Source organism: Lacerta agilis, chromosome 8 (genome assembly GCF_009819535.1).
Source record: "Lacerta agilis isolate rLacAgi1 chromosome 8, rLacAgi1.pri, whole genome shotgun sequence".
NCBI classification, from domain to species: Eukaryota; Metazoa; Chordata; class Lepidosauria; order Squamata; family Lacertidae; genus Lacerta; species Lacerta agilis.
The window spans coordinates 70909767-70933472 of record NC_046319.1 but is presented as its reverse complement, the minus strand read 5'-3'; the positions used below and the strand labels follow the sequence as shown (position 1 = coordinate 70933472).

At 46.3% G+C, this 23706-nt stretch overlaps 1 protein-coding gene across 1 annotated transcript; it reads left to right on the top strand.

Annotated features, from left to right (window-relative positions):
• The first annotated feature begins 634 nt into the window (after nt 1-634).
• On the top strand, nt 635-22941 carry LOC117052011 (sialic acid-binding Ig-like lectin 10). The gene is made up of 8 exons (XM_033158737.1): nt 635-747; nt 1058-1432; nt 3665-3669; nt 6654-6975; nt 8581-8877; nt 11995-12097; nt 20542-20632; nt 22194-22941. Exons 1-8 carry the CDS (start codon nt 687-689, stop codon nt 22395-22397), a joined length of 1458 nt encoding a protein of 485 aa, XP_033014628.1. The 5' UTR covers nt 635-686; the 3' UTR covers nt 22398-22941.
• Nucleotides 22942-23706: the final 765 nt, after the last annotated feature.

Below are 23706 nucleotides of genomic sequence, written 5' to 3'. Positions count from 1 at the left end.
ACAAGTTATTTGTGTGTGGTGTATCAAATACACTTATGGGCGATTTAAATCTTTCAAATAAAGGAGTCAATACTTCAGTTTGGCAGCACCTAGGCTTTGGCACTCCTTGCCTGATAGAATTATAAAATCCTAGAGTTGGAAGGGACCCTGAGGGTCATCTAGTCCAACCCCTGCAATGCAGGAATCTCAGCTAAAGCATTCAGGACAGATGGCCATCTGACTTCTGCTTAAAGACCTCCAAGGATAGAGAGTCTACAACCTCTCCGGGGAAGTCTATTCCGCTGTCCAAAAGCTCTTACTTAGGGCTGGCAACCTCTGGTATTAGATTTTTGTTGTTGTTGCAGCAGCAGCAAGTCTATCCAGACTCATAATTATAAGTTACACATCTTCTTTTTTAACTTTTTGCTCACAGCATCTGTGTAATATTGATAACTATTTTATATTACTTTATCCACACTCCTTAGAGATCATCATCGTCGTTGTCGTCGTCATCATCATCAAAGTGCTTTATATTTTTTCTATGTACTGTAGAAATAAAATCATTAAACCAGGCTGAGAGTTGCATAGTTCCCAAATTATTCGAAAGCCGACCCATTCTTTCTGAACTCGCTTTTCCTGCTCATTCTTTCAGTTTCTTGGGCTCCTTTCCAGCAGAGTGACAAAGAGCTTTTGGAAGGAGACGCAAGATGAGTTATCCCCTTGGAGTCTTCATTCTCGGACTGCTTTCAACCTGCCTGCATTGGGAAGGTAAAGAGAAGACTGAAAGGGCAGAGCTATGGGGACAACACAGAGGGCTCATCCATGCTTCCCATCTTCTTGTCAGGAGAAACTGCTCTTTAGCGCTCAATTGGAGCATATGGCAATTTGAGTTTTCTCTGGATTGATGGTTTGCTCCCATTTAGCACTAAAGAGTGGGAAAGGAGCAGGGCAAGTGGAAATGTGGAGGAGCCCATAGTCTACACCCTGAAATATCCAATCTTTTCCAGTAATGGGGGACAGGGAGGAGTGGGTGTTCTGGAATAGGCTGATTGAGTTTCTTATTGTCTCCTCCACGCAGGTGCTCAATGCCATCCAGGGTACAACCTGACGGTCCCTCCTGAAGTGAGAGTACAGGAGGGGTTCTGCATCGTCATCCCCTGCAAATTCACTTACCCAGCATCGGCTGACACCAATCGTGTTGAATTGCATGGATATTGGTATACCGTAAGAGGCAGCAGCACTTACCGTGGTGCAGTAGCCACCAATGATGAGAACAAACAGATAGAATACTTCGCTCGCAATCGCTTCCTTCTGTCAGGGGACTTGGAACAAGGAGACTGTTCCCTCACCATCAACAATACCCGCAAAAGCTCCGATGAAGGAGCATACTATTTCAGAATAGAGAAAGACATAAGATATAGCTACCCAAATAAAACATTTGTGAGAGTGGCAGGTGAGTGGCTGCAAGGATGCCCGGCTCTCTGCTGTCTGTCTGCCCCTGAGCCTTTGGGTGAAGGAACCTGTCGCGGCACTCCTGCCCTCACCGCCAACACGGCCAGAGCGACCCCACCCTGCCTTGGAGCCAAGCAGGGCAGTGCTGTAGTGCCTGCCCATTCACGCAGGGGGAGCCCAGCCAGACGAACTGGCACTTGTCAGGTGTGAAGAAGGTGCCTGGTACCTGCAGTGTGGTCCAGCGTGGTGCTCCTCTTTGCAAGCATTGATTTTACCTACGCAGGGGGAGAAGCACCAGGAGATTAAAATCGGTTGTGTATGACCCAACACATCTACCTGTACTTTAAAAAAACAAACCAATTAATCTAATCCGTTAAGACAGCTTGGGGAAACACTTGGTTTTGCAAGAATTTTCTTTATTTCTTCCAGAGTACTGGAAAAAAACCCTTGAGATTTTGAGCATTGTTTGCTGTTATACAGTTGTACCTTGGTTCTGGAACGCCTTATGACTCAAACGTTTTGGCTCCCAAATGCTGCAAACCTGGAAGTGAGTGTTCCGGTTTGCAAACGTTCTTTGGAACCTGAACATCTGATGCGGCTTCCGAACATTTTGGAAGTCAAACGGACTACCGGAATGGATTCCGTTCGACTTCCAAGGTACCACTGTATTCGAATGGATCATAGAATATTGCTTTATTTGATATAAGTTAGGGTTGCCATACGTCCGGGATTTGGTCATTGGAAACAGTGCCCAGGCAGAAATCACTGGAACGTACAGGAAAATCTGGATGTATGGCAAGCCATGTCGGAAGTGTATATTTTGTTGAATTTTCTTAAAAATAGCTCAACAACTTGGACAAAGTTTCACTTCCTGAAATATGGCAACCCTAATAAAAGTTGTTAGTTTTAAAGTTATGTTCTTATTATGACTTTTCCCCCATTGGATCAGATTATTAGGTATGTGATCTTTGCTGTCTACTTTGTAAACTGCCTTGCGTATAGTAATATAGAAAGTATATGAATTAAAAATGAAAATGAAATGGAACAAAGAGCTCACACCCACTTCTGTCTTTCCCATGCCTTGAAAGCATGTATCTGAGTGGTTTTCTGCTTGTTCCATATTTTCTAGGAGGGGTCTGAATGGCTTTGCCTTGACCCCACCACTTCCCCCTAGAAAACGTGCTCTTCTGCATTAAATCAGAACAAAGGGCAATCTGGGGACAACCTGCTTGCCATTTGCTCTGAATCAGTGCTGAATAGTGGGTTTTCCTGGGAGAAAGTTGGGGGGGGGGGACGCAAGTGTGGATGAGCTCAAATGCTCACTGGGAAAAAAAATGACTCTCCATGTTGGGGCATCCCTCAGCCCATTTTTCTGCCCATGGAATTAGCAAAGCTCCTTTCCCCACTCATCACTTATCAGCCCCCATTTCCATGCCCCCTTTCCTGCTCAAAATACCCCAAATTGCCATAAAGTTGCTCAGAAGTCCAGAGCTGTGCAGATAAGGATGCATGTCAAGTCTCCAACAGAACTAATACAGCAAAGGATCATGGCTCTAAAGAGCAACAAAAAATTATCAGAAACCCATTTTCTTTTTTTCTGAAGTGATGCCAATGGCCATCACAAATATAAGGCTGGTTGAGGTCGCTAGATACTTATGCTTCTTCTTTCTCCATAAATCCAGAGAAACCTGAAATACAGATACTGGGAAAGCTTCAGGCAGGACATCCAGTGAATATCAGTTGTACAACCCCAGGAAGTTGTTCTACGCAGGTGGCCCTCACCTGGGGAGGCGTTTCTGTAGCCAACACATCTAGGACCACAAGTGAGCTGACAAATGAAATCAAGGTTTATGGTACCTTCATACCCTCAGTTGCAGACCATGGCCAGAATCTCACCTGCATTGCCAGCTACAACCAAGGGACCAGTCCTGTGCAAACAGAGGAGAGGATCCAGTTGGACATCAACTGTGAGTGACTCTGGTTGTTATTGTTGTTGTTGTTGTTGCTGCTGCTGCTGCTGCTGCTGTTTTAAACACTAAACTTCTAATCTAGCTGAGCTGGAACTGAAATGACTTGGGGGAAAGACTTGTTAATGAAACTCTAGCTCAATTTTTCCTAGAAGAGTTGTGAACCATGACACTCAATCTCTTGCCTCTGAGGACAGATCCGTTGTCTGGCTTTTGCTCCTGGGCATCCCTTTTGTGGAGGACCTCTTCCTCTTGTTATGTTTCAGGAAGGGTGAGGCCACCTGAGACAGCTCAGTGTGCTTAACTATGAGTTAATTACAGTCATGAGCTAATTCAAGGCAAAACTATGAAGCAGACAATCTGAGGCAAGGCTAGAGAAGCACAAAGCGTTAGCGTTTATCTCAGTTTGTCATTTGAGGCTAGCTCCTCCTGTGTCCATTACTTGGTGGAGCAGCAACTGGCTATTGCCTAGAAACAGTGTGGTCTCCTTCGGATCAATGGGCTGCAAAAGTGCTGTAGAGCAACTTTAGTTCAGTAGGGCGGGCATAGAGCATTCTGCAATAGAAAACTACTGATGCTGAAAAACGCAGGAAGACACAACATTGCCATCAGAGCTGGCTTTGCCACAGGTATGAGCAACCTGCAGCCCTCCAGATGTTGGTGGTAGCCCCAACCAGCATGATCAGTGGTGAGGAATGGTGGGAGATGGAGTCTATAAAAAGTCTGGAAGGCCAAAGGATCTCTATGCCTCCTCTATAGTGCCTATAACACTTTTTTTGGGGGGGGAATTAGAAGTACCCCACTTTATATTGCAAGCTCACCATAACTTTCCACTGGAAGGAACATAATGCTGGAGAAGGTCACTTCTAAACCAGCAATGCCATCCACATGCAAAGTACCAGACAGGAAAATGGCCATGGATGGCCATCTGTCACAGATGCTTTAGCTGAGATTCCTGCATTGCAGGCGGTTGGACCATATGACCCTTGCGTCCCCTTCCAACTTTAAGACTCTATGATTCTAACTGGTGTTGGTCATCTGTTGCAGAGAGGGGAACCACCTGCCCACCCAGGTTGACTACAACTCCCATCAGCCCCAGCCAGCATGGCAGATGCTTAGGAATGATGGGAAGTGCAGTGTGACATCTGGGAAGCATCAGGTTCTCCATCTCTGTGCTAGAAGCAGCTGAGAAGCATGAAAGCAATGATGACCAGAGGACAAAGTGGCAAAACCTTGACTGGGTGGGCAGATGAAGCAGGTTGGATGTGACCCCCCCAAAAGATACCCGTGAATGCAATATCCTAGGATTAGAATCTCTCCCAGCCTTTGCTAAATCTCCACTTGACAGGGCCACTCCCTCACAGGGCTTGTGCTTGTCTTTTACAGACCCACCGATGCTGTGGTTCAGTGGGATGCTTGAACGTCCTGATGGAAGTAAGTATTTTATGTATTTGTTAACCATTATACAGACCATGAAAATAAAAATGGCTGCCTAAACCACAGTAGCCACAGTTCCTTGGAGCAAGCAGCACTAAATGTATGTGACTATTTGTGTGTGGATTTTGTTTGTTTTTAAAGCACGGACCCTTCCATGGATAAGTGTCAGGCTGCTGTCAGCAGCTCTTGGCTGGTTGCCCAGGAAAGTATAAAGACAAGGAAAGGTTTTTGTAGTCCTTTTTTATTTCAAACTTTACAGAGAGAGGCTATAATGGATAATGGCATTGTCCCATATAAATCCGCACCCCCTTTCTCTCCCACTTTCTCATTCGTCATCATCATCACCTCCTCTATGGGTGCTGCTATGTGCCCTCCGTCTTTGAGCTCTTTGCTCTCCTACTTTCAAGGCTTGCCAGGTTCTGGGAGATTGTGGGTCTGGAATGGTTTCTAGTATTAACGTGTCAGCCAGCTGCTGCTCCAGCTCTGCCTCCTCCTCCTCTCCCATTATTTCCCAACTTTTCTCCTCATCTGCCTCTGAGCTGTGACCGCCCTCAAACCCCTGTTGTAAATCTATACTGTCTTCCTCTTCTTCCCCCCTGGAAGGGTCAGGATGGGGAAGCGGTCTCCACCACTCCTCATCCTCTGCCCAGTCCCTGACAATAAGACCAACTGAGTTTGTTCCTGGTATGAGCTTTCGTGTGCATGCACACGAAAGCTCATACCAGGAACAAACTCAGTTGGTCTCTAAGGTGCTACTAGAAAGAATTTTCGATTTTGTTTTGACTATGGCAGACCAACACGGCTACCCACCTGTAACCTGACAATAAGGTTCTGCCAGTGGCAGACCTTGGCACCTCAAATTTCAGTGGTGTTCTGTGTGATGCCAAAATCTGACAACCCCCACCCCGCCTCTCACTTTTACTTGGATGCCATAGCTGCATCACCTACTGTGGTCCCCTGGAAGCTCAGTGCTCAGTACAACTGCACTGGTCACGCTCCCCTAGATCCACCTTTGGTTGCGTGCCTTGAAAGTGAACACTGCCCAGTAAATAAGATATTACACTTGAGGAGCAAGAGAGAGTGATGCTTTGCCCCAAGGCAGGCATATGTCCCTAGTCGATCACTGAGACCACCTTGGGGAGCAGCATTACTGCTCGCACATGGATCAGAAGCATCACCAGTGCCATTTTTCTAGAAAAAGAGGTGCCGGAACTCACCATGAACATTCTCTTAGAATGGCAATGGTGCCCACCTGAGAGGTGTCGGAACTGAGTTGCCCCCAAAAAGAGTCCCGAGCACCACTCATGTTATTGAGGAATTGTGTCTTCAGTTTAGTGGGCCCAACTCAACCGAACTCCCTCCCTGTGGAAACCAGATAGGCACCATCTCTACTATATTTCAGGTGCCTGGTTCTAACGGTTTTTCTTCTGGGAGGCCTTTGCTTCATGAATGTTGCTGTGATGTTTCAATCTCCTGATGTTTTAACCCCTCATGTTCAGTTTATGTTGTAGATCGTGTAGATCGTGTGCTTTTTATTTTGTTAACCACTTTGGGACCTAGATGGTGAAAAGTGGGATCTGAATTTAAAAAAATAATAATTCGACTCTCACTTCTGCCATGGGTCCTTTGTTTTGTCGTTGGGCGCTGCAAACACCCAGCCTTTGTTTCCTGTCTGCAAAATGGGGATTTAGAAGATTTATCAGCCCAACCATTATTTGAAACATTGTTCTCCTCTGACAAGCAAGCTGCCATCTCTTTATTTTGTGTTGCATCTGGAGATGGTTGGATAAGAACTGTTTTCTTTGACTGGGATGGGAGGGTGGCCAGACCAGAAGCTTGATAACCACTGTGGCATCCCACTGTCCTGTTTGGAATCTTGCAGATCAGAGAAACTTCACAGATGCTTCCCGTATTGGAGTCCAGGAAGGTGACTCCATCATGTTGTTCTGCGGGATAAAGAGCAACCCCTCAGCCAATGCAACCTGGGTGACAAACTCAGAAAAGACCACTGGTTGGCAATCCCCCAAAACCAATATCCTGACGATTTCGAATGTGCAGCTGGCGGACAGAGGGGGATACAAATGCCATGCATCAAACACAGAGGGCGAGACTGATGCCACCTTCCAGCTCTATGTAGCATGTAAGGAAGACAAAACTGGGGTTCCTGCAGTGGGGTGTTGCTGAGAGATAAAACCTTTCAAGGAGATGCAGACACTGTAGAGGATATTGTTGGGAATGTTGGGGATGACTCTAGAACTCCTTGCTACAACAGGGCATTGTTGTGGCAAATATGGGGAATTAGCTAGGTATATTGCTGCAAAAGACATCAGGATGCACCGGGAAACCCCTTCCTCCCTGGGAAGTGCTATTGGGGTTTGCTCCTGTTCATTTCCCAGGCGATGGAATCACCCTTTGAATTTCCCCACTCCATGTCAGGAAGATTTCATATGGGCCTTGGTTACACAGGTAGGGCTTGTCCACACTCCTGCTTGTCTCGTGCCTAGAATACATGGGTCTGAGTGGTTTTCTGCTTGACCCATGCTTTGTAGGGACAGGTCTGAGTGCATACTCTCCTATGAAAATCAGTACGTGTGTCTTTTGATGCTGTGCTACCACACAAGTTAGCTGGTTCGCGCAGGAGCATCTTTGGGTGCCATGCTCTTGCAGGAGCCAGATGACTCGCATGAAGGCACAACACCGCTACAAGTGCCCACTGCAAGCACCAACTCACCCTCCTTCCAGAGCTTGGCGGTGGCACTAGAGGGGGTGGGAATGGTACATTCTGGGATGAAATCAGAAGCTGGGATGGCTTCTGTAATTCTGGGATGTTGAGGGAAAATTGCAACACTTGAAGGGCATGTGAGTGGATTTCCCTTGGCCCTCTTCTTTTCAAGGAAAGCCCATTCTTTCATGCTAAATTGGAGCAAACGTCAATTTGGAGAAAACCTAAATTGCTCCAATTGCATGGTAAAGAGCTCTTTCCCCCAGGGGAAAGCAGAGGGACAACAGTAAATGTAGATTAGCCCAGAGGCTCTCTATTCCCACCACACAGAAAAATCACAGGGCTCACAGATCTGATTTTGCTTTCCTAGTGACATTTCAGGAATCACTGGCCTAGTGGGAGGAATTTGCCTTTCTTGATTTCAGAGTGGAAAAAAGCTGTTAGGGCCACAAATGCAGCCAGAGTGATGTAGCTGGGCCAGAAACCATATCGAAATGGGTTCAGGAAATGGATGGCTCAAGTTCATAAGTTTATTGTTCGAGTCAAAGGCCATGTCAAGCTTGTATTAAGCAATAGTATTGATAAAATAATACAGAACATACATCCATAATATAAAAATCCATAATACAAAAAAGGCTTTTCAGAGTTCCTGAGCATTAATAGGCAGTTTCCCTTGTGCATCTCTGACAACTCCAATTCTAATGTTATTTCTGCCTTTCAAAAATCCAGTTTGCCAACATCCATGATGTAAGAGAGAGAAGTTACCAGAGACACTAACAAACTCAAATCCACCTTCACTGTTAGAGTGCATGCTTTGCATTCATAAAGTGAATCCCCAGGTTTTCCCTAAGAGCCATACCCACTGCTACAGTGTAGAGAGGATAGCCAACATAGTATACAGAACCAAAAGAAGATTGGGATGTTGTTGGAACTAATAGTTTGGCCTTCCTAGAACAAGAGGAAACTAGAATAAGGGCTGGCACAAGATCCTGACACTGATCATTCTGTTTCATCCTTTTGCAGACAGCCCCAGGCCATGTGAACAGGATAATTCCCAATGCTGGAGAGATGACAATGGATTCCAGTGCAACTGTTCCATCTGCTCCTACCCTGCATCTAGAATTCAGTGGCAAGTGAATGGGAAGAACTTGGAGGGGAACTACTCCGATGAGACCATGACGGTCACTTCCTGGAATAAGACAGAAGAAGCCACCAGCACTCTCTACTTGACAGGGGATTTGGTTGGAGAGCAGCATATTATCTGCCTTGGAACCAACCCCGGTGGACAGATCCCCTTGAAGTTCTTCGTGGCTAGTTCAGGTACGTCTCTGGGGTGCAGATCAGTTCAATCGAGTTACCTAGAGCCCTGCTTTAGATAGCAGCCACACTTAGGGTCACCACATTTCAAAAAGTAAAAACCAGGACACCCCGAAAGCCTTTGAAATCCCGGTCGTATGGCAGCTCTTGGCGGCAGATGAACTGTTTATGTAGCATTCATCCTGATCTGCTTGCAGAAAGTTAACACAGTGGTTAAACTACACCCAGTTTTTATTGAGCATTTGCTCTTATTTGTTTATGGAGCACTGATAAGACAACAAGCCTTAGTCCTGATTTTCATGTGGGGCCTTGGCACAGCTTCCTGTTAAACCTTTATCCACCCCACTCTGTTGGGTGCATTTCACTATCAATTTCCCAACTGCAAAAAGTAGCCCATTGTTTAAAAAGTGGGTTTGTTGCCTTAGGACACCAGAACACTTGAACATGTTTTAATTGTGCAAATCTACGTTTCCACTATGTACTCAAATCCCTGTCCCAGAACAGTAGGTCTCGTTGAGCCTACAGTCCTTCCATAGGATGACAGAGTAAGACTGAATGAACTAAGGTTAGCTTTTGGTTGTTGTTTTTTTTCCAAAGAAGCCAGCCAGAGTATGAAGACATGATCCAATTGTCCCAACTGTGCACTAAAGATGGGGTGATAGTACCTTATTTCAATTCTGAGTGGCAATGAATTCCTACAAAGAGAGGCCTCGGGCTTTGGGATTGCTTGGCAGCTGTGGTGTCTAGCCTGGAAGCTTACTTTGACCCCACCTCTGTCTTAGTGGCCTGGGAAATGCACTCTGCACATGTTCAGATGCACCAATTTCTTTACTCACATCCTGCGGCTTTGAAAGCAGCTCCTAGGGGCTGATCCCTGGCTGAAATGAAGCCCCAGCTTGTCACATGCTTCAAAACGAGGCTTTTACGATCCACTCTCCAATCTCCTAAAGAGCTTTCGGCATCTGGCCTGCAGGCAAGCCCAAGTGCGGTTTTTATTAAGTGTATCTGCGTTAATAACTTTAATTTTAGAGATAAATGATTGCCATTAGAATAATTTAGTAGTGAAGTATTAAAAGTTTATTATTTTCTTCTTATAGCCGGGAGGGGGGGGGAGGGGGAGAGATTATCGCCAGTACTTCCATGTATTTATTTTTTAATTGAAGAAATAATGCCTTCGATCTTTTAAAATCATCACAATGATTTTAAGTGCTATTTTAATGGGGGATAATGCTGGCAATTACCGCTCATTTAATGCTAGACGGATCAGTGGAAGATGCAGATGCATGTGGTGAATGCTGCCTTCATGAAAGACTCTTTAGGTTTAGGAGAGCTGTTGCAATGGAGCGGCGGCCAAGATTGCAATCTGATGCTTTAGTTGGGTTTCCTGCCTTGCAGGGGGTTGGACTAGATGACCATTGGGGGTCCCTTCCCACTCTACAATTCTATGACAACCCCTTCCTTCATATGAACTCAATGGCACCTGCTTCTGAGTAGGCATGTGTAGGATTTCACTGGAAGAGGCGTGAGCCCCGAAGCTGGGGTGGGCACAGATGCATTAAGTAAGAATGAAGAAGCGCATCTCTGCAAAAGAGGGCATATTTGCATAAAATTCAGATATGTATATTTCTATGCCTATATGCAAACTTAGGGGGAATCTGTGATTTAAATAAAATATAATACATCTTACCATAGTCGGGAAGACGGATCCAGTGACTTGCGTATCAGTTCAGTCTGTTGTTTCATGGGCATCTTCAAGGCAATACAACTTCAGGGTAATAGGGACTCCACTCTGTATCTGTGTAGGGTTTACTCCTCATACAGATGCAGTTGAAACTTTTCCCTGTTTAGGGAAGTTTTTAATGTTTGACGTTTTATTGTGTTTTTAATATTCTGTTGAGAGCCACCCAGAGTGGCTGGGAAACCCAGCCAGACGGGCGGGGTATAAATCATATATTTTTATTATTGTTACTACTACTACTACTTCAGAGCGAGCAAGAGGACATCTCCCTCCATGGTTTTCAAAGGCAACCGGCAACCTTAGGGGATTGCATGACTCTGCCATCTACAAAGGGGAATTGCTTGGGGACTCCATTCGCCAGTGGAGGCTGTTTCATGGGGCAGCTCTGGCATTGCCCCACCAAGCTCAACCTGCTCTCAGCTATTCAAATGGCTCTGCCTCTCATTGGTTCTGGCAACCCCCACTGTTGGGTTCCATGACTTCCCCCTTGATGGGCACCAGCCGCTGCTGGCAGGGGCATCACAAGGGGGCGGGGGGGTGCGGTCCATCTCGGATGTCATGCCCGGGTGCGTGTGACAAAATTCCCCCAGGTGGATCGCTGTGGTGGTGCTTGCACCCCCGACGGGCATATTTTTGCAATTGCCGTGATCGTTATCATCAAAATTTGCCCACTGATCGTGAAAATACACCCGCGATCAGACTGGCACCCCCGGCAGGCAGAGGACCGGCCCACGGCTGAAAAAGGTTGCTGACCCCTGCGATTGCCAGTGGGCAGTTGGGTTTTCGCTGGCGGCAGGTGGCGCTGACACAGTGTTATGTGATCATCGGTCGGATTTGTGCGATCTGCGGGCATATCTGTTTCACAGCCAACCCTCCCTAAAGCAAGGTCAACAACTTTAGGGTACCGTCCCTAAAAAAAAGCTCACCGGGTAAATTTTTGCACCGGGCACTGCCTGACCTTGCTACGCCTCTGGCTGCTGGTTACCACCACTGCCTTCCTCCCTCATTAGCATTTTAGCACCTTCCTGCCATGGCTGCAGCAATGCTTCTGAATACCAGTTGCTGGAAGCCACAGGAGGGGAGAGTGCCCTTGTGCTCAGGTCCTCCTTCCCAGATTCCCAGAGGCATCTGGGTGGCCAGTCTGAGAACAGGATCCTGACCGGGCAATTGTCCTGATCCAGCAATACTCTTCTGATGTCCTTGGCATTTTCTGCCTGAGGCACTGGCCTCATTCTGCCTATTGATAGCCCTGTGTTCTCTTAGCTCTTTGGGACAAACAGAATGAAGTCACTTCAGACGTTGGGTTGAGATGTGGGGGTGGGGGGAATGGAGAAGCTGGTTCTCTGTGGCTTCACCAGACCTGTTCTCCTCTGAACCAACAGGAGAATCTCTGAAAAAGAACATAATCAGTGGCCTAATGGGTGCCCTCATCATGTTTGCTATCGTCATGGTGATCGTTATCATCCTCTTCATGATTTCCAGAAGGTAAGTAACGGTTAGCATCTGTCTGTTTCTGTAGTACTTGAGGAGAGCGGAGTCTCTTTTGCACTGGACGTTGATGGAGTGGAAGGCTCCACCTGGAGTGAATTTTTGGTTCGGCACTATGTTCTGCAGGAGAGATTGCCTAATGCTGTCATCGGCAGTACGTTGAAACATCATCACCAATGTTGTGGCTGAGCAGACTCCAAGCCAATCACCTCCTTGCACTTTCATGGAAGGTGGATGGCAGTGGTGCTTTTTGGTTTGGAAAAAATTGCGTGTTTGTGCTGGGCTACTCTGCAGAGCTTTCCAGACACTCATCTTCCCCCCCCCCCAGGAGACTGATCAAATGTGACACAGCCACTTGGTGTTGCCCTAACAAGTGCCGCTGTTGCTGGCAAATGACTGTTGTCCAGCAATCAGTCCGCTGATTTGAAGCCCGGGAATTGTCAGGTTTGTGCAGCGATCCTGGCCAATGGGATGCACAGGTGGAGAGGGGAGTGAGCTCTCAGCCCAGGTGCTCCAGAAGCATGTTAAATAGCCCAGATTAGGCAGGTATCTGGTCCCAGAGCCAGTGGCTGCTCTATTCCCCATCCCTGGATAAGGGAGTGTGCATGGAATACATTCTATATTACAGTTTTGTTATTATTTCATTGGCTTTTCATTAGTTGGGTTTGCTAGCCTTTGTTAGGAATTTGGACAGATTTAAATATTTGTCAATAAAAGCAATACACGTAATATATAAATGTGCTTTTTTGTACTGGTATGTGGCCCATAAGGGATCATGAAATAATAATAATAATAATAATAATAATAATAATAATAATAATAATAATAATAATAATAATACCCCGCTCATCTGGCTGGGTTTAAATATGAGGTTCCCAACCCCTCATGCAAAGAGTTTGTACTACACTGAAGCAAGTGAGGAGCACAGTAGTTGGGACCATGCGGGGATTTCCATAAGATATTGGACACCACTTCCTACCACCCCTGACCACTGGCCATGCGAGCAACATCAGGAGGGCCACAGACACCCCTTCCCTGTGAATGGGGGGGGGTAATAAAATTAGACATGGTGGGGAGAAAGTTGGTTGGCTTTCTCTCTCTTTCTCCTCCTCCTTGCTTAGATGGTTTTAAAAGGGGGTGAGAGAAGTTCAGGAGGATAAGACTGTGGCAATTGACTCCTGAGCATAATGGCTCAACAACTTGCCCCCCCTCCCCCCCAAAAAACTTTGCCAAAAATGTTCAACAATTTCTGTGTCCAGATTTTCACTTTTTGAAATATGGCAACCCTAACCAAAGGAAGATCTAACACAAATGTTAACTGATTGAAGAAGCAGGAGGAAGGAAGTAAAGCCTGATGGAGAAAACACAATCTGCAAGTTGTTATTTAAGAAGGAATCAGTGAAGGAAGGCTAGGGGCTCATCCAAACCACTGTTTGCCCTGCTGCTTTCCCCTGGGGAAAACCCGTGGCTTAGCGCTGAATTGGAACAATTGGCAATCAGGATTTCTGCAGATTGCTGTTTGTTCTGATCAGTGGCGGAGCTTCATGCTCCGGCACCGGGGGCAAGAAGCAGGCGGTGGCAGGCCTGGCGCGCGTTCTGGGGGCGTGGCGCACGTTCTGGGGGCGGGGCACGCCGAGATGGAACCCTATCGGGATCCCGCTGCCCAGGGCACCCCGCCCCCTACGCCCTGCCCTTCCTATGCCAGTGGTTTTGATTTAGCGCTAAAGAACATGTTTTCTGGGGGAAGGTGTCAGGGCAAAGGTGAAACCTCCTGGACCTATGCCTAGAAAACCCATGATTTTTTGGCACAAGGCAACTGGAAGTGTGGATGAGCTCCTCATTACCTTTCTGCCTATGGTGCCTCACTGGTTCTGGCAATTTATTGCAAGCTTTGTTGCCTTAATTGTAACACTTTGGACTCATGCACACTTCTGCTCGTCCCATGCCTAGATAGCATGGGTCAGAGCGGTTTCCCCCTTGCCCCATTTCTTTCTGAGGGAAAACCCGCTCTCTAGTGCTCAATCGTAGCAAATGTCAATCTGGAGAAAACCCCAAATGATGTTTGCTCTGATTGGGAGCAGTCTTCTCCAGGAGAAAGCAGCGGGGCAAGAGGAAGGGTGGATCAGCCCTCAGTGAAAGCCCTGAGGAGGCTTTCTGAGAATTTGAGCCAACCCAAATGCCAACTCCAGCCAGCTGCTCTGCCTCCCCTAGGGACTCAAATAAAATAAACCACCTTGGGGAAAGCAGCCAGCAGGGGGTTGGAGGTGCAAAGGCAGACATGAGGCAGAGAGGCCTGCTCTAGGTGTGCTGTTTCTACAGACTTCCACCATGTCAAGCAGGTGTGCTCCCAAGATTAAGTGCACCCCTGCTTCAATTTTTTTCCTAAGCGGGGTTCGTAAGTCCTGGAGGGTGAAGATTGGCCCTTGGGGGTCAGGAGACCAAGGGGTTGCACAGTACCAAAGCAGCCTAAAATGGTACAAAAATGCACATTCCAGATGTTACCTATACTGTTTTTATTGACCCGTTTCAACTTTTTAGCCCATCAACGATGCATCTTTAAGATTTGTTGCACAAGCATCCTTTGTATTTCCTGCGGAAGCCGACCTCTTCCTCTTTTGTCTATCCGCCGTTTGCAACATCTCAGTCTCGCTAATATATTCCTCCCTCCCTCTGCCTCTTTCTCCTTTAATTCAAGTATGAAGAAACTGTTATGAATCCCTCCACATATAAGCTTTATTAGTTTCTCATACAGTTGGTTTATTCTTCTTGGGAGTATTATTAAGTCTGAAAAATCCCCTTAGTTCATCAGTACGCAACCTCATTGTCTGACAGTAACAAATTATTTAATTTCCTTGAGCAAAGTTGCTCTTATTTATAATTGATCAAGTTAAATGTGTTGCAGTCGGTTTATATACTGAGGCATCTATTGGGAAGCTGGCAAAAGCTATTTCTTATGTGGGGAAGAAATCAGATGCATGAAATCTGCCTTACTGCTCAACCTGGTTTACGCAATCATATCCTGACTTATAACTCTTCTGCTCTTGGAGACAGAATGCTAGTTGCTGGCTATCACAAGGGAGGAGAGTGTGGTTGTGCTCATGTCTTGCTTGCAGGCTTCCCCACAAGCATCAGGTTGACCATTGTGAGAACAGGATGCTGGACTAGATGGGTCTTCGGCCTGATCCAGCAGAGCTCTTCTTTATCTCTTTGTGTTCTGCACAAGTAGAGGGAGAATGCAAGAAGCTAGCATTAACTAGAGCTTTCTGTTAAGTCCAAACTGGGGAACTGAAACAAGATCGGTTTCATAAGTCAACTTTTCACCCATGGCTACGTACCCTGGTTGTTTGAAAGCCATTAACCATAGTTTCCTGCTGCAGAAGTCATGGGAACCATGGTTAGCTGACAGTCTCCTCACCTGTTCTACTTCCACTGTACATTTCTTAATTCCGGTTTCTGCAAACCACAGGAGTGGGATGGTGCTCTTGTGCCTGGGTTCTGCTTGTGGCCTTTCTATGGGCATTCGGTCATCCACTGTGAGAACAAGATGCTGGGCTGATGGGCTACTGGCCTGATCCTGCAGAGCTCTTCTTATGTTCTGTGGGGGAGGGCAGCAAAGTGGAGGCAAAGGAACTGCATGCAACTCATTGCATCTCTTGGCTTATTGAGTCAGGATTTGATTGTCCAAACTTGGCCACTGACCTGTTTAGCCTTGTATTGTATTCTGACAAGAAGGGCGGGTGGTTCTGTGGTCTAAACCACTGAGACTCTTGGGCTTGCCGATCGGAAGGTTGGCGGTTCTAGTCCCTGCATTGGGGTGAGCTCTGTCCCAGCTCCTGCCAACCTAGCAGTTCAAGAACACACCAGTGCAAGTAGATAAATAGGTACCGCTGCTGGGGGAAGGCAAACAGCGTTTCTGTGCGCTCTGGCACTCATCACGATGTCCCGTTGTGTCAGAAGTGGTTTAGTTATGCTGGGCAAAATGACCCGGAAAGCTGTCTGCGGACAAAAGCTGTCTCCCTTGGCCTGAAAAGCGAGATGAGCGCCGCAACCCCATAGTCACCTTTGACTGGACTTAACCATCCAGGGGTCCTTTACCTTTACCTTTTACCTGTATTCTGACTGGCAGTGACTCTCAAAAGGAAGGATCCTTTCCTAGTGCTCTTGCTTAAGACCTTATTTTTTTTAAAAAAAGCTGGAGGGCCTAGGGCAGCTTTCCTCAACTTGATGCCCTTTTTATGTTGTTCAATTTCAGCCCCCCATCATCCCTGACCCTTTAACAAGCTGGCTGGAGAATGATGGGACTTGTTGGAGAGGATTGACAGCTCAGTAGTGAAGGTTCAATCTCTGGCATCTCCAGGTCGGGCTGGCAAAAACTCCCTGCCTGGAACCCTAAATAGCTGCTGCCAGTCAGTGTAGATGATACTGAGCTAGACTGACCAATGGTTCTCACTTGGTTGAAAGCAGCTTCTGATGGGCACCAGCTTCTGGAGGGCACCAAGTTGAACAAGGCTAAGCTAGAGACTGAACCAGGGACCTTTTGCATCTGCTCAACTAGATGCATCCTCCAATTTTCAGAATCATGGAATTTTAGAGTTGGAAGGGATCCCAAGTGTCATCTAGTCCAACCCCCTGCAAAGCAGGAATGCTTCATTTTTTAAAAAATAATGTATTTTATTGATTTTTAAGAATGCTTCCTTATGTACATTGGAGCAGCAAGCCTAATGTCTATAAAGTTAGAGTCTCCTAGGCATCGCTTGCTTATGAAACATTGTACACCTTTATTAAACACTTTAGAAGCATGAAGTGTTCTAAACATTACTCTGACCCAATCTGTCAACATAAGTGACCCATAACACTCTTCATTTCTTGACCTATCGAAGTGTCTCCTTCTATGAAGTCTAAGAAAATATTGACCTCGTTTTCCAAACCTACCTCCCTCTCTCCCTCTTTCTCCCCTGTTTGTTATTTGGTGCGTGAGCCCACAGAAGAATTATTTTCACTCAGCAACAAATCCTCCATCATCAAGATTCTCCCTTCCTTGTCAATATATTGATAGACTACAACATATTTTACATTGCAAAAATCCAAGTTGGCTTGTTTTCCCCCAATGCAGATTGTTTGACACAGTAGTAACTGGAGATGAAAATGTCTCCCTCGATTTTAATTTTGTAATGAATTCTGGTGCCTTCAGCCTAAATCAATATGCATTTCCTGAATTATTAACATAGTCTTACTTTCCTTGCATACCTTTTGAGAGAGAGAAAAATTCTCCCTTATCGTGTTATGTAACAACCCAAAAGAAGGGAGAAAGAAAATCAGGATCTTCTAGTAAATCTCTGGGTGATTTTGCAGTAAATCACCAGGGTTTTCAGACTCCAAGTTATTTTAATTACTGTAACAATAAAAAGGCTGCCCTAGCCACCATCAAGTTGCGACTGCCTTCTAAATAAAATTGCTAGGATGAAGAAAGCCTGAGAGGAAAACCTGGAATGGATTCTTGTGTAGCAGGACTGTTAGCTTGGTTCCAGTGCTGAAGACATGTTATTGGGCTCTGCATGCGCTCAGAGGCACCCTGTTTGTTAATTCTATATTGCCCCAGTTGAAGCAACTATTTGCACAAGGCTCCAGTTGCTGTATATTGTGGTCCTAGTAACACCTGTAGTATTAAACATTGTGGTTCTAGCAAAAATTAATAATAATAATAATAATAATAATAATAATAATAATAATAATAATAAATCAAATCCCAAATCGAACTCAGAAGCCTGAAATCTCCACACCCCAATTAAATCCATTTAGTGTTTATTAGAATGCAGTTAATCGGTGGTGCCTGGTGCCCATTGGAACCAGTAGGGGGCAGGCAGGGAGCCCAACAAAAAGGCGGAGCCAGAGCCCAGTGTGTGTAGAGCCAACTAGTTCCACTTTTGTCCCGATGAGTTCTACAAAGACAGCACTGAGAGTAAAGGCGAGGAAGCTGGTTTTAAGTTGTACCATGGACTCAAGGATGGAGAGATACGGGGAGGCATAACAGAGTCCTGCTCCTCCATCTGCTGCCAACGAGTGTGGTGGAGTCTCCTTCTTTGAAGGTCTTTAAGCGGAGGCTTGACAGCCATCTGTCAGGAATGCTTTGATGGTGTTTCCTGCTTGGCAGGGGGTTGGACTGGATGGCCCTTGTGGTCTCTTCCAACTCTATGATTCTATGATCTTCCGGCGGTGTGCAGAGGTGCAAGCAAGCCTCCAAGCTGTCTCTCCTTTTCTCCCTCCTGGACCAAAGGGCTAAGGACTATGATGATGCATGTCCTAGGCCTAGGGTCAAAAGAGACTTCTGTCATGTTTGCGTTCAGGCAACGCACCTGGGGTAAGAGAGTAGATCTGTCCCCACAGAAGAAAGTAGAAGAAAGTAATATGCAGTACAAATGATTCTTTTGTATCAGTGGGAGGATTACTGGTGCGGCATTTGGTGTGGTACCTTGTTTGTCTTATTTCTCTGAACACAGAGCATACCCATGAATAATCTTTCAAACAATTCCAGGAAATCATTGCAAAGTTTTCAATTAACAGCCCCCCCCAAAAAAACCCATTTCTATCCAAACAGAACCTTAAAATGTTATCCATATACAGTGGTACCTTGGTAGTCGAATGGCTTGGCTCCCAAACAAATCAGCTCCTGAACACTGCAAACCCAGAAGTGAATGTTCTGGTTTGCGATTTTTTTCAGAAGCCGAACGTCCGACCCAGCTTCCACGGCTTCCGGTTGAGTGCAGGAAGCTCCTGCAGCCAATCGGGACCACACCTTGGTTTTTGAACCGTTTTGGGAGTTGAACGGACTCCCGAAATGGATTACATTTGAGAACCAAGGTACTACTGTACTTGTTTCCTTTGGTTACTTTATCTGTTAAGAATTTCCCTCACTTTCTCTCTTATCTCAAAGTAATTCCCAGTCAAAGTGATAAGCGGATGCTTTGTATGTCTGCACCAGTTGACTAGCCATTTGGGATTATTCCATTTTGTTTGCATAGCAGCATCTTTGGAATTGTGGTTCTGAAACCAAACCAAGGCACCTCATGTTTCTATAAGAATATACACTGTTAATTCTCAGAGCTGCTTAAAGCAGCGTTGCTCATTCACAAGGCTTCCCACTAAACTAGCAAATAATCTTTTCCAGGTCTTCTGCTAAATTTTCTCCATCCACTTCAGGTAAGCCTCTTGACTTGATCAATTCTCTCTCTGACACCCTGTTGTCTGATTCATCATTGTTCTCTTCTAACCGCCTTTTAATCTTCTTGGTCACTTACAATCTCAACTACTTTTGTAGCCAAATCAAAACTTCCCAAATTTTGCTTCTGCATACATAACCTCTCTCCTCATCTCCTCCAGCTCTTTGTTTATGATGTCAGGATTTTCTGCCTGTCTCTTTTTGGCTGCAATCCAGAACACACTTTCCACCTCTATGATTCTGTGATTTCTTTGAAATCTGGGTTCACTACTGAATAACATGCATAGGACCAGATTGTGATGTACATAGCCTTGATTCCAGCATTGCCTTATCTCTTCCCCACAATCTGGGGCTAAGCCATCTCATTGGTATTTGTGTTTTCATCACTGGCCTTTGCTGGCCTGTATAACTCTTACTCCCCCCCTTCTTCTTCTTCTTTTTTTAGGGTTCCCCATCTCCTTTGGTACATGAGGAATAGCAGGCACGCTGTCAGAGTTTAGGGCTTGTACAGCACTTAAAAGAGACATGAGATCATTTCCTTGGGGAGACGGTGGCTGCATTCACATGGCAGTCTATTCTGCTCTTCCAGTGTTTCCCTGCTAATTTCTGCATTACACTTGTGTGTATCACTTCTAGAAATATAGCAGAATATAGCAAAAGTCTAGAGCTTATTTTCATGTTTTTTTGCAAAAAAAAAAGTTTTTGCAAATAACTGAGAAATGAGCTCTAAACTTGTGCTATAGTCGGCTATATTCTAGGAGTGGCTTACACATTGTGTGAAAGCTTGAATCTAATGCGAAAATTAACGGTTGGGGAAATGCTGGGGAAATAGAATGAGCTGCTGTATGAATGCAGCTGGTGAGTGTCTGGAACAGCCCCTGTAACATGGGAAGAAATTGGAGTTTCTCATCTGTGCACACCAAGCATTGCAAGTTTTGACTTCCACCAGTGGTGGCTGGTGCCAGGTTTGTAAGTAAGGAGGCAGGCAAGTGGGGGGCTGACTGGGATTGGTGGGGAAGTTCCCCATTTGCCCTAAGAGACCAGCCTCCGCCAACTTACACCACTGCAGCTTAAGCCGATGCCAAGATTCAGCACTCCTGACCTTGTTGTGTGCATGTTCTGGACATTAAAAAGAAAAAGGGAAATGGGTTGAGGAGTGGCATGAGCCAACTGGAGGTCGCGTGAGGTCAGTTAAATGAAAAGGGGGTGAAATTTCTCTCTGCAGGTACCCAAATGACAGAAAACCTTTGACTGCCTCAGAATCTTACGCAAAGCCCTTGACTCACGTCCACAGCGAGCTTTCCCCAGATGTCAAGGTCTGTAGCACCTGCCTCTCAGCGGTCACGTTTTAAAAGTCCACACCAGCACTTTGATAGCATGCAGTCCAAAGTTGTGTTCAGGCAGGGTGGAAGGCAGGGGGGGCACAAATGCCAGCCTCCCCCCCTCCCCAAAGCCATCTTTTTCATATACACACCCCCTTTTCAATCTCTGACCTTCCCCTTGCTGCATGGAGAAGACCTCCATAAGGAGTTTTGGTCGGCATCCATCTGTCTCAGAAGACGATGAAAGAGTAAGCCTTTGAGGGTGAAGTCAAACAGTTGAGAGAGTTACAGCGCCTGCTGTGACTGTAGAGACCGATAGGGGAGAGACATGTTTTGCTGCAGCTGGGGCAGATGAAAGTGCCCAGTTGTTTGCCACTGCATATACACCACAGCGTTTATTCTCTCTGCACTCCTCCCAGCGGTAATTACTGCCTGTCTCCAGGTGCTGCGGTTATCTGCAAGGGATTCCCACACAGCGGGGTTGATGTTGCAAGGCTTCATGTCATGTTTGCAGAGGAATCCCTTGAACAATGGGGGACCCTGCTTTGTCAGATTGCCCATTGGGACTCTGCAGTGGCAGAGCAAGCCAGTTGGGCACCTGGGGCGGTGCGTGTGCCCTGCACCCCGAGGCAGGGCCAGCCGCCCATGGGGTGGGGCAAGCTGGGGCAGGACGCTCCATGGGCCCTCCGAGGAGTCTGCCTGCCTCCTCTGACTCAGCCGCCCTACAGCTGGGGGGGGGGGAGGCAGCAGGTGGACCATTTGGGACAGTGCGGAGCCTGAGGGCATCCAAGCCACCGCGTCACTCCCAGGAGAGACGTGTGGCTTGGGCGCGCTGCAAGCCCCGCGGTGAGTGCCATCCAGCATTTTGTCACCCCCAGTGGTGACACCCAGGGCGACCCGCCCCCACCGCACCCCCTTCCTTCACCCCTGGAACTCTGCCCAGGCCCCAGTGACTCAGATCATGCCACTCACAGCTCTACACCCTCCTGTAGTGAGTTTATGTGGCTGGGATGTTTTCTTGAACTATGAATTCTCACCTTGCTTGTCTGGCTGGAGTATGGTGCAGGTCTGGCTACACACATTTTTTGCATTCCCGCCACTGGGATGCAGCCCCCAAAGGGCTTTCCACAAGGCATGTGTCCCTTGGGTGAAAAAAAAAAGTTCCCAGCTCTGGACACAGATCATTCCACTGTTGCTCAAGGAAAGGTTTATAGGTTCCTGGCGCAATATAAGGAAAGTCAGGGACTGAGCAAGGGCAGACATGATGACACTGGGAATGGGGCTTGTGCACATCTCCATGGCCTCAGGTAACCATGCATCCCTTCATTCATTCACAGAGATTAAACTTGGGTTTAGTTTGTTTCTAATTTAAAAGCAAAAAGCTTCAAGGGTCTTTTAAGATTAGAAATAAGGCAAAGAAGGAAGAACGTGCTAAAGATTTGGGGGAGGGAGAACCTGTTTGTTCTTAAATTTTGCAGTCCAGTTTATGGATAAGCTTTAAAGTAGCTCAATCCCGGGTTTTGCATAATGTTTGCTTGTTGTTTTTCACCAACAGCGTAACAGCCTCACGGTCCCTAACCCAGTCGAAGGCAATGATGCTCCTGAAGATCAAGAGAAGTTTGACGAATTCCCCGACGAAATCTCCAATGACCCCGAAGAGTTGCATTACGCATCTCTCAACTTTGGTGAACTGAAATGTTTACCGGAAGCCAATTCAGAAGAATCCAAATCAGATTATGCTGAAATCAAGAAGGTCTAGTCTGCAGATGTTGAAAGAGGAGCCAGAGAGACAGGTTTAAGAGGATTTCTCAAGTCTAGTTGACACTGTGAACAAAGGAGGTCACCTCCTTGTTCTGATCTGCTGTCTGCCCTCCGAAGAAACCTCTTCCTCATAGTGTGCATGTGTCAATTACCCTTCCTGCTCTTGTTCATTTCTCTATATCCCCTTTGGGGGAGCATAGGCTGCCCACTGTTTACTCTGGCACTGAAACATGATATGCAGCAAGTGAAGGAAGGGGGAAAGGGGCCTGTAGCTTTGTGGCAGAGCACATGCTTTTCATGCGCAAAGCCCTGGGTTCAACCTTCCAGCCAAAGGCTCTGAGGCTTCAGGGGTGGGAGACAATGCCCACCTGTGATCCTGAGAAACCACCTCTTGTCAGTAAGGCCGACCTGAACATTAGGCAGAGTAAGGTGACTGCCTCAGGCAGCAAATGTTGAGGAGCAGCAGGGGCAGCCTCCTAGCTGTTTGCCAGTATTGAAGTAAGATTCAACTGCCACTCTAGGCAACTCCTTTGTGTGAAAGGGGGGGGGCACAATCTTGTTCTGTACCTCAACAGCAAAATGTATTGGGACAGCTCTGGCCATTGGAGCAAAGAGCATTTATTTTAAGGGAGCTTTGTAGGCTCAGTTCAGCCCTCTCCTGCAAAAAGCTCCACCCCCTGATTTTTAACGGGTGTCAAACTTGCTAAAAGCAGAGGAGAGAACCAGAGCAATGTCTCTACCCCACCTCACTCGTGTCTTATCAAAACATAGGAAGATGTCTTATGGTGTGTCAAGCCAGCTACTCATTAAGCTCAGTACTGTCTACACTGGCTGGTAGCAGCTCTCCAAGGTTTTGGGCAGTGGGCAGTCCCTATCTAGAGATGTCAGGGTTGAACCCTCAATGCAGAGCAGGTGCTCTTCAAAAATTTGCGTGCACGCAGAGGAAGTCTGAGTGCAGCCTTTTTGATTTCAGACGCATGTTTCAGAAATAAGGTCTCAGGCTGAATTTGTGTTATTCATTCTATAGGAATGGCATTGCAAGAATTAAGGCTGCAACACCTTGGTAGCTAGTTGGAGACTTCTAAGGATGCAGACAAGAGAGCAGCTCCCAAGATATTTTATTTAGGATAGCTGTTTCTAGCTGTCTTTATTTGCTAATAATGTTATTGTTTAGTTCTTTTTTTTAATTAAAGATTTTCTTGATTTACAAAGGTAGTGCAATGTCTCTCTCGTATTTTTCCATATAACATTTTTACAAATCAGTTTTTGTTTTTGAGACATTAGGAAGAAAAAGGGGGGGAGAGTTG